At 44.0% G+C, this 11,470-nt stretch overlaps 1 protein-coding gene across 1 annotated transcript in view; it reads right to left on the reverse strand.

Moving 5' to 3' along the window:
• MCM3AP (minichromosome maintenance complex component 3 associated protein) overlaps positions 1 to 11,458 on the reverse strand; it is a 77,532-nt gene extending 66,074 nt beyond the window's left edge. The window contains exons 1-5 of the mRNA XM_074968183.1: positions 11,444 to 11,458; positions 7,743 to 9,057; positions 5,217 to 5,437; positions 4,638 to 4,716; positions 1,142 to 1,289 (exon numbers count right to left, since the gene is read on the reverse strand). Coding sequence (XP_074824284.1) covers positions 1,142 to 1,289; positions 4,638 to 4,716; positions 5,217 to 5,437; positions 7,743 to 8,964 — 1,670 coding nt within the window. The 5' untranslated portion in view covers positions 8,965 to 9,057; positions 11,444 to 11,458. The remainder of the gene's footprint in view (positions 1 to 1,141; positions 1,290 to 4,637; positions 4,717 to 5,216; positions 5,438 to 7,742; positions 9,058 to 11,443) is intronic.
• Between the last annotated feature and the right edge of the window lie 12 nt (positions 11,459 to 11,470).

The following is an 11,470-nucleotide window of genomic DNA, read 5'->3' on the forward strand; positions in this document are numbered from 1 at the left end:
TTAGGACCATATTCCATACCGACACAAATATATCCAGAGACTATGAAAGGCCCAATCCCGCAGGCATTTTATAACAGCCGATTATCCAACAATTGATTTTTATAACAAATTAGCAAAAAGAAAAGGAGTACCTGTGGCACCTTAGAGACTAACCAATTTATTTGAGCATAAGCTTTTGTGAGCTACAGCTCATTTCATCGGATGCATACTGTGGAAAGTGTAGAAGATTTCCACACTTTCCACAGTATGCATCCGATGAAGTGAGCTGTAGCTCACGAAAGCTTATGCTCAAATAAATTGGTTAGTCTCTAAGGTGCCACAGGTACTCCTTTTCTTTTTGCGAATACAGACTAACACGGCTGTTACTCTGAAACATAACAAATTAGGACAGTATTTACAACTGAGATTTATTTGCATGGTGAGCTTCAAGTTTTAAAATGCAACTGAGCAAAATGAGCTGCCACAATAATTTAATGTACAACATTTTATTTTTCTCACGCCACAAAACAAAAGTGGCTGAAGGGATTTTGCTCAAATAGCTAAACAAAATTCACCTTTGGGAAGAGAACAAGCTTGGAAAACTTCAGCAAGCTAAGAACATCTGAAAACACAAGTTATAATGGTTTGAAATCTTAACTATAGTGGTTGTTATCTAAGCCTATTACAATGAAAAGAACAGAAGAGCAGTTGCTTTATGGTCTTGTAGCCAAAACAGTGTGAGGCCCCATTGGGAAAAAAAGCCACGGATATATAACTTAACAGGCAAATTAAGAATAAATAAGACATCTTAAGATCCAAATCATGCATGAAATCAGAAGCATTACTGCACATATAGGAAAAGATTATCTGTTCAACATATGCCTCAACCTTCGAATTTTAACAAGACCAAGAGGCTCCTAAGAACACTCACATTCCAACTGGAACGAACAACAGAGAAGGTAAACAATAAATATACAATACAATTAAAGGAACTTATCAGAAACTGCAAACAAAACTGCCATGACTAAATGGGAACTTTGTTTTTTTTTTTTCTTGTTTACTCAATACAAAATGATTGTGCTTACTAGACATACATTCTGACAGGAAATCCCTGTCATGGAAAAAGTCTCTATCAGCCAGACTGCTAGAGAAATGAACATACCTTTTACTAGATAGGTTGCTACTGGTGGAGGGTCTTATTAAAGATTTGCGAAGAGGGGAATGCTGATAGTTTTGCTCTTCTTTGCTTTGTCTCCCTTCATCTTCATCTGCCTTCTTCTCCTTAGATGAAAATTCTCCCTTACCAAGACCTGAATAATATACCAAGTGAGGTCAGATACTTGCCAAATCATGCAACTGACATTTTTAAATTTACTTCTTGAAAAAATGTGTTCTAATTTGTTTTAATTGTATTTCCTTATGGTTTTAGAAGTCACAGTCGTGAATTTAAACAGCATTTGCAAGCTATTTTGCATTAGAGGATGTGTCATGCACCAATTCAATTCCACAGTGTAGGACTATGAAACTTATTGGTTCTGTTGCAGACTGACAGAATGAGACACTACAATCCATACAGTTATATAGTTCAATATGAACCGACAAAAGGTTTATTGAGCAATCACTGTAGTTGTTTGGCAGATTGTCAGCAAATGTAAAGCCTGATTATCTGAACTTTGGATTTCCCAGTTTTGGATGTCTCCCAAATCAGAAATTTGTACAGATATGAATTTTATCAGAAACTGTGATTTATCCAAGTGTTCTGAATGTCTCCCAAGACATTTGGATAATCATTGTACCGACTCATTCTCGGATGCACGTGTCCTCAGAACTTAAATCTGAACTCTGTGGAGAGCTGGGGCCATGTGCATGCCTTTGGCAACCGCAGCACACATCTGGTACGTTGGCTAGGTTGTTCTGCGAAAATGATCAAAACTGAAATAATTTAAGATGAAGCCATTTTCACAATCAGGCTCCAAAGTTAATGTCATAATGAGACGAGCATGGGCAAGTAAGCACTCTCAGAACTTCAGGAGGACAACACTGCAGCAGTTTGCATTCGTTTTTTGTGGGGAAGTTTAGGGCTATGGAATTATGAGGCAATACTTTTGGTACTGGTGTTTGTCCCAGCATTAATCAAAGGCGGCCACCAGGGGCTTTTCTTGCAGCCACAGCCTCCTGGGCCGTGGTTTGGGAGAGCAGGGGGCAAAGTAGCAGCCCAGGGGCCACTAGCAGTGGTTGGGCCCGCCTCCCTCTGGAGGAGCAGGCAGTTAGTAAGTTCCCCACCTTCCTGGGAGTGGTGGGGTTGGGCTTCAGCCCTGGGGTGGTGGGTGGCAGGCTCCAACCACGGGGCTTCAGGCTCTGTCCCCAGGCCCTGTCCCAGGTGTGTGGCTTTGGGCTCCATTCCCTGGCTGTGTGGTGGCAGACTCTATCCCCGAGCTTCCCCCACCCCCATCACCTCTGGCTCCCACTGCCTCCCCCAGTGCCGCATCGCCTGCTGCCTCTGTACCCACCTCCCCTCCAGGGCTTAATTTGTCCCCGGAGGTGAGTAAGTCTGCTGTGAAAAGTGATATTAACAAACATACAAATATCACTTTTCACAGCAGACTTACTTATAGCTAGCAAGTCTCAAAAAAAAAAAAACAAAAAATAAAACAACAACAACCAACAACCCAAAAAAGCAAAAGAAACAACAAGAAAAAAGACAAGACTGTTCAAAGCACCTTATTTGTGTTTCTATTCTGTTTTGGTCTAGTAAAGAATAGAGACAACTATACATTATTTGTATTATTGAGTCTTCAAAAAACAAATGCACAAACCCTACATATATAAATTATAATGATTTGGACATGTATATGTGTATATTTATTTGTTTTTCCTAAAGTATTTTAGGAAAAATTGTCAGAGCGGCCACCAGCAAGAATTGGTGGCCACACTCTGAGGCCACCAAAAAATTTGTTGTGAGAACCCCTGTGCAGAGTACCATGTAGTGATACTTCGATCCTAGGAGTATGTTTACAATAAGGTTAACTAGAGTGTTTTGTTCCAAAGGAAAGTTAACATGGGACGTATACTTCCAAGCTGGACCACCATCTGCGGGAGCTGTTCATAACGACTCATGTCTGACAGACTCATACAAATTATTACATTTAAACACTTATTTTAACACAATACCCTAAAAGGGAAAGACATAACTAAGTGGCCAAAACCTGAGGAAAAGAGGAACAGGAAAGAAACTGAAGACATCAGCACCATGTAACCTTACATCAAACATTAAATTCAGCAAGGGAGAGTATATCTGCCCCAGAAGTCAGCTTTCCAGATGGTTCCTAGTTTGCAAGAATACTAGAAGGAGAAAACACCATCTCTTTTATTATGCAAATAGTTCTCACATTAAAATTTTACCCAACAATCTAAAAAGTTTATTTGGCAGCATGAGGGTCTTGCTACTCTTAAAACCACAATGTTAGGAACGTTCACAACAGCTAGTGCCTAATCGGCTGGTTATCCATGGGTGCTTTATAAAGACATTATAGCTTTTAAGTAGGACAGTTAAATTCAAGACCTACATTTAATCCTTAAGGCCAAAAAACAAAAAGTGAAGTAGGAGAATAGCAGATTAGATATATAACAGGTAAGGCTATGTCATGGGTATTTTTAGTAAAAGTCATGGACAGGTCATGGGCAGTAAACAAAAATTCACGGCCAGTGACCTGTCCATGACTTTTACTATATACCCCTGACTAAAACTGGGGCGGGGGGGGAAGAGGGCACGGCCCTGGGGCACTGCGGGTGCTTGGGAGGAGGCGCAGGTACTGCTGCGGGTGCTGGGGCGGAGGGGTTGGCAGGGCTGGGGCAGGTTCCCCTCCCTTAGCTCCTGGGAAGCAGAGACCTTCAGCTCCTAACTTCAGGGCTGCCTCCGCTGCGTCCCAAACCCTGGTTCTGCAGCTCCCATTGGCTGGGAACTGCAGCCAATGGGAGCTGCGGGGGGCGGAGCCTGCGGACAGAGGCAGCACATGGAGCTAAGAGCTGATGGAGGGGAGTTCCTGTTGCCCTTCCAGAGAGACCCCCCCAGGTAAGCACCCCAATGCCCAGCCCTGAGTCCCCCCACACCCAAATTCCTGCTGCTGCATGGCAGGGGGCCTGAGACTGCCCCAGCAACAACTGGTGCAAATGGCCCACGGGCTGCCCAAGCTGCTCAGGTGGCTCCCGGGCCAGCTGCATGGGCCGCTGCAGAAGTCACGGAGGTCATGGAAAGTCACAGAATCCATGACTTCCATGACCTTCGTGACAAACACGGAGTCTTAATAATAGGTCGTTGGAAGAAAACCACTCTCACTTAATCAACATCATCTTATGAACAATACTTGACTTTAAAAAGCTGAGGGTTAGCAGACACCACCAAGAATTGCTTTATTTTTGAATTTTTACTCCAAGTACATTCGTCTTATTTTCTTACAGACTGTAAAAATCAGATACTGTACATAAGCACAGCCTTTGCATTTGGTGCCCATCACAAAGGGAGAAACCACCACAGAAACAGTGTTTTACTTCTGGAGCCAAATTCCAACCTGGTGCAAACAGGTGCCACTCCACTGAAATCAACTGATTGTCACCCTCTTATATCATGCCTAGAAGAAATACAGACAATAAAAGCTTACTTGTTTTCTTCTTATGCCAAAATGTTACTATGTCTTTATGTAACCCTTTTGCCTTCTTCCTTGCCTGAGCAGCAGCAGCCTGAAAAACAGCATGCAATACCAGGGACAATTAGCATTGGAACAAGATGTAAAGAAGTCTATACAGTATGTACAAAGATATGTTTGTTCCATTGGGAGTTCAGAGATCTCCCTAGATGTCACTAAAAGCCCAAATGCCGTATGTGGCAAGGAGACTGCCCCAGCAGAAGATTGCCTTGTGTGGAGGTCACATAAAGCTGAATTCTATGGTACCCTAATAAGTACTGTATCAGGCTGATAGCTCAAGACTGAAGGCCTCTTTTTAACTACAGAACAGGTACAGCATCTGTTAGCAACATAGGCTTCCCCATGCTGTTCCATCAATATACCCCATCCTGATCTGATGGGATCACCTTTAGTGGTTAGAATATAGTCTGGTCTCCAGATGTTGATTGGTTAGAGCAGAAATCCATTAACTCCACCACAGTGAATGGCTGTACACATCCCAAACAAACATTTAGATACTACACATCTATTTTTAAATTTACATTAAATACTCACATGATCATAAAAGTGAATAATAGCCAGCTTTTTGCTGCGCCTGGTAAAGATGCGCCGGACTTTCATCCGTCCAAAATGCTTCTCGAGCACATTCGTGTCATTAAGGTAGTCAGGGATATTTTTGCACTGGATTGCTGTGAGTTCACTTGGCGACAAGCCACCAAGACTGTCCACACTCTCGCTGCTTCGATTTCGACGTGAAGGGGTCACAATAGCAGAATCTGAGAGAAAGTGTTGAAAGAGTCCCGAAATCAGGCTCTAGAACTGCCTGTGGTTTCTTATTTTGGATCTCAAGAACTTAGATGTTAAATCAGAAGTTTGCATTAAGCAGGGGGTACATATTTTTATTAGTAGATTAGTTAATGAAAACACTACAATAATTCAGTGTTAAGGTTGAAATTTTGAATTAGCAAAGCAAGGAAATTCAAAGTTCTCTTTAACGAACCCCTGTATTGAAGAGTCCTTCATTACAACTGGCAAAGTGTGCAATTATGTATTTTAAGAATATTGTTCAGCTTTGTGGAGGCATGAAAATGGACTATGCAATACACAATCACATATAGTTGGTTATGAAGTGAGAGTAAATAAATTAAGATGTAAACAGTTAGGTTCTCTTGTGCATATGTAAAGTCACAAAACTAACAAAATGAAATGTATATTTCATAAAATAGCTACAAGGGATAGCTCAATGGTTTGAGCATTGGCCTGCTAAACCCAGGGTTGTGAGTTCAATCCTTGAGGGGGCCATTTAGGGATCTGGGGCAAAAATTGGGGGGATTGGTCCTGCTTTGAGCAGGGGGTTGGACTAGATGACCTCCTGAGGTCCCTCCCAACCCTGATATTCTATGATTCTATGAACATTAAGACGGCAGAGTGAAGCACTCAAAATTCAGGAAATGCTAGGCAACCTTAAATCCCACTGTGAGTATACATTATGATGTAGTCCTCTTTACAAAAAGGCACACTACTGAAGAAGGCAGTGGAGGAGAAGAAAACGGGGAAGGGAAGAAGAGAGACAGAATAAGGAAAGAGATGGGGAGGTTTGCAAAGGAGGAAATCAAGACTTCTCTGAATTTCCAGGGAAGCTTTGGGGTGTCAGGGTGGGAGGAGATGGAAAGGCTTCACAGAATTACTGTATAAATATTTAGAAAGTGCCCATTATCACATTATCAGGTGCCAGTGCAAAGGTTAAGATAGGGGTTCTCAACCAGGGGTCTAGGGCCCCCTGCGGGGCTGCGAGCAGGTTTCAGGGGGTCCACCAAGAAGGGCTGGCATTAGACTTGCTCGGACCCAGGGCAGAAAGCTGAAACCCTGCCACATGGGACCGCAGCCTGGGGCCCCCTAGCCCCGGCACCCAGGCATGAAGCCGAAGCCTGAACAATTTAGCTTTGCGGTGCCCCCTGTGGCGTGGGACCCTGGGCAATTGCCCTGCTTGCTCCCCCCTAACGCCGGCCCTGGCTGTTATATGCAGAAAACCGGTTGCTGTGGCACAGCTGGGCCGTGGAGTTATTAACAGCATGTTGCGGGGGCCTCAGAAACTGAAGGTTGAGAACCTCTGGGTTAAGTAGTATGTATTGATGAACTTGCAAGAGTTCAGTTTTCTTTCTCCTGAAACCCCAGAATGAGGGAACAGCATGTACAGAACCATGATGAGAGGGGTGGAAGGTAAAGGAATAAGGTAATTAGGGAATGGAAAAGGGAGGAGGGAAGAAAGCAAAAGAGAGATACCAAACAAAAAGAGAAAACTGGATGGAAGAACCTTATGAATTTGACGTGGAGTGGGAACACGAGGGAGAAGAAGAAGAAGGTGAGATAAAAGTACACAAAGGAGAATGGGAGACAAGAGCGAGAAATACAAGAAGGAACTCTGAAAAACAATCAACCCTGCAAAACAAAAATCAAACACCAAGTACATTATACAGAAATTTCTGCCTAAAGAGCAGCACAACTATGCATCAGCTGAAATAAACTAAGCATAGCAAAACATATGCCTGGATTGGCTTAAATACAATAGCAACCACAAAAGGAGTTGAGAGAAGAGATGTGTGCCCTAGACACTTCTCAATGCCATTTTCTAAACTATAGCTCATGTTTTCTTTACTGACCCACAACCTCTACTAAATGTCAGTCAATTTCGACCCCTGAGAAGAGTAATTAACTTAATTAAGTAATGCCACAGAGGTGAGCCTCCACTACACTGATATTTGACTAACCAAAGGAAGAAGTATCTGTCTTCACAGTGACCACCCCAGATAATTTAGAAGCAACACTGACGTATTTGAAAGCATGCGCTGTTCAGTCCGCCTTAATCACAACAGCAACAATCACAATTGGGAGCAACAATTGCAAAGGGCACCTCCAGGGTAGGATGTAAAATGAAATCATTAAGTGTCCAAAAAGGAAAACGAGGAATCCCTTGGAAAAGCAAAACTTTAAAGAGAGCAAGCCATCCTGTTAACTTCCACTGCCAGTAGCATTCATTTCCACTCCCTGATTTATTGAATAGTGCTGAGTCCTAACCCTTACCTTCTTTAGTTTTCTCTTCAGTTTTCTCTTTAGCATCTCCCTCTTTTAATGGTGCTGAGAGCCGTGGTGCTGCAAACACAGACTGGCTTGCTCCCAACATCTGTTCATTTTCTCCAGATTCTCCAGATACTCTTTCCTTTTTTGACTCTTTTTTAACATGTCCACTATCTTTATTGCTTTTTAGCATATCCTGCAATGTTCGGCTAAACAAGCCAGCTGCTCCACGTGGCCGGTTTAACCGAACAGGCCGCTTATCTGGAGGATAACCACTCCTAGATACAATCTCTGACTCCTCTGCAACATCATAATCCCGCCCTCTTGGGGAACGATCTCGTTCTTCTTTTCTTTTCATTCCTTTTACAAGGCTGGCAAGTGGCTCACTCTGAGCTTCATCATGTTCTGATTTAGTCGCTACACTGACTTGGAAGTTTCCTCCTAAATCCAAGGACCCAGATGAGCTAGAAAAAGTAGTGAAACTGCTGCTAGGGCTTCCAAAGAGCGGTTTTGTTCCTTTTTTGTCATCCTCTACTGTTTTGCTTGGTACAGAAGAGGCAAAGGAAGGTGGCAAATTACTGCTGCTAGCTGGTTTTGAAAAGCTGAAGTTTGTACTGGTACTAGAGCTACTGGTCTCTTGAGAAAGGCCAAAAGGGGCCAGTAATCCAGGCCCACTACTAACTGGATGAGAAAATGCGAAAGATGTTGGGATGATCTGGCTTTGTGTTTTCTCTGGCTCAGAACCAGCACCAAAGATTGGTTTAAATATTGCATTTTCTGGTGTTTTAAAGCTGAATTCTGATCCCACAAAGCCACTGCTTGAAACTTCTCCAGATATAACTCCAAAGTTAGAAGCATTCTGAAAAGTTCCAAGGTTAGTAGGTGGCTTAAAACTGAATCCTTGGTTTCCAACAACAGAGGAGCTAGTTGGTGCAGAAGATGCCACAAAAGGGGTAGGTTGTCCAAGACCATAAGACTGTGTAAACCCAGAGGGCGGCCCAAATACCAAGGTTTGCCCTGAAGCTGGATGGCTTAATCCCGAAGGCTGAGTAAAGCTGGATGGCTGGGCAAACCCCAGGTTCTGTCCAGATCCTCCACTGCTCTGTCCAAACATAGAGGGCTGACCAAATCGAAATGGTGTTTGAGCCTGAAACATTCCGACAGGACTATTAGAAGGTGCTTGGAAAACAGCAGGCTGTTGTCCACGAAAAGGACTGTTAGGGTTCATCTTCAAAAGTAGGAGTTAGTGAATATCTGCCAAAGAGAGCTCACGCCTCGAACATCTGTTAACTTTCAGTTTCCAGTCAGTCATTCTAGTAATCTGAAAAACAAAAGTACATTACATTTTCTAATTGGTTTCCATTTATAATAGGGAAGTTCAGCCAAGAAAATTATTAATTGCTTTATCCTATATCTTTGCAACATCCTATTAACTTTTTACTATGTTTTAAAAAATAATTTATTCTTAAATCTTGTTTTCTCTCTTCTGTGGTTTCTAATCTGTGAAACAACAGCTGTTGGGTTTAAGGTGGCCTGTGCTATACAGGTCAGAGTGGATGATCTGGTGCTCCCTTCTGGCCTTAAATACTATTACTCTATAACTTTTTCTCTCATCCTATGATTAGTCAGTTTTCTTAATAGTCTTGTGAGGGACTATTTGAAAGTCCTAATCTACCAGTTCTTCTTTATCCATTATTTTGCTGATAACCTCAAACAATTTGAATATATTGGAGAGAGAGAGAACTTCCCTTTACAGAAGGCATACCATTTCATCTCTATTGTATCATATTCATGGGTGTGTTAAAATTGTCTGTAATTGCTTTTCAACCATTTAACCTGGCATCATAGTAAGGTTCACTAGGATTGCTTCTATTGCTTTTTTCAAATATAGGTATTACTCTCCAGTCCTGTGACACAGTAGCGGAATGTCATAATAGATTGCATAGCTTTGTTAGCAACTCAGTCACTTCATTCTTAACTTCCTTCAGAACTCATGGATGTACCATCGAGTCCTGATGACTTGATGCTATTTAATCAGTTTGTTTCAGCACCTCTTCTTTTGACAGCTCAGTCTCTGACAAGGCTTCATTCTTTATTACCTGAAGAGAGTAGATCAGGATAGATATGTCCCTAACATTCTTTGTGGTGAAGACTGAAATTATTTAGCTTCTCTGCAATGTCGTTTTCATCTTTAATTGTTCCCTTTATTCTCTGGTAGTCTAGTTGCACCACCGATTTCTTTACAGGATTCCTATTTCTGATATACCCGAACAATTCTGTTTATTTTGCTCGTTTTCCAATTACTTTTCTAAATACCTCAGCCTTCTTAAACCATAAGGTGGAATTTATCTACTATACATGTGACCATTATGGTATAATTAAGGCCCTGATCCTGCACTTACATCCTTGCAGGCACTTTTACCCATGAGGACGTTCTGAGTGGGCAGATCCATACAGATCCAGACGCATGATCGGGCCTTAATTTGTTATCATCAGTGCTGACTCAAAGGATTTTTTGTTTTCACTTTGGGCTGTAAAAGCTTTGTGACTATCTGCCTTAAAAATATATATAGTATACAGTGTTATCTTTAGGTGCTACCCCTTCCCTGAAAATCTTATACTTAATTTTATTGCACTTACTGATACTGAATAGATTAACTACTTTTTGAACCATTTCCTTTGCACTACTTTTAAGAGACTGCTGCACAAGAAAAAGGAAGGAAGTCCGAGCAAAACGCTATTTCCCAGAATAATATACCGTAGCTACTCCCTCCAAGGAGCAACCAGGCTACAGCTGGGCCAGAACTAATACCCTAACTCTGAAACTCATCTTTCCATAAGGGACAGAGCCAGACCTAGTAGTGTGGACGCACCTGAATTTGGGGGCTTAAAATCATTTTCCATAAGTTCCTGGCACCCGGATTGAACCTACTACAGAAACCATAAATTCAAACTGCAAAGCTGCATCTGTAGTCCTCTGCCCACGCAGCCTAAGCTGCACTTTCATTTCAGCGCTGCCCCCCGCTCCCCAGCTCAATGGGAACTGCCTATTCAGAGACAGCAGGTGTAAAGAGAACAAAGAATAGCAATAATTCACACGTAGCCAAACGAGAGGCTCCAGACCCAGACTGGGGCAGAGGCAACTCAGGGCAGGGGAATGGGGACTGCGCTTGGACACGGAGGAAAGGAGTCTGGGGGGCAGGGGTGGGGGGCAGGGGCAGTGCCCAGGGACAGGGGAATGGGGGCCGGGGTTGGTGGGCAGGGGCCACGGGAATAGGGTTTGGGGGGTCGGTGCCCGGGCAAGGGAATGGAGAGGGGGCTGTGCCTGCAGACAGGGAAACGGGGGCAGTGGCAGGAGCCGGGGAATGAGGGCGGGGGAGGGTGATGCCCACAGACAAGGGCTGTGGGCAGGTGGGTCAGTGCCCAGGCAGGTGACATTGGAAGGGGGGCCGCGGCGGCGCCCACAGGCGGGGGGCCGGGGGATGGGGGGGCCAGGGGATAAGGAACAGAGACTGGAGGCCGGTGCCCAGAGGCGGGGGGCAGAGGAATGGGGGGCAGGGGGCGGTGCCCCCGGCTAGGGGCCGGGGATGGGGGCCGGTGCCCAGAGGCGGGGAGCCGGGGAACGGGGGTCGCAGGGGGTGGGGTGGGGTGGGGTCGGGTCGGGCGCTGAGGGGGTCGCCGAGCCGCTCCCCCCGCCCCCATCTCACCAGACCGGGTCACCGGCAGAGCCGCCG

This window comes from Natator depressus, chromosome 11, assembly GCF_965152275.1.
Source record: "Natator depressus isolate rNatDep1 chromosome 11, rNatDep2.hap1, whole genome shotgun sequence".
In the NCBI taxonomy this organism is placed as follows: domain Eukaryota; kingdom Metazoa; phylum Chordata; order Testudines; family Cheloniidae; genus Natator; species Natator depressus.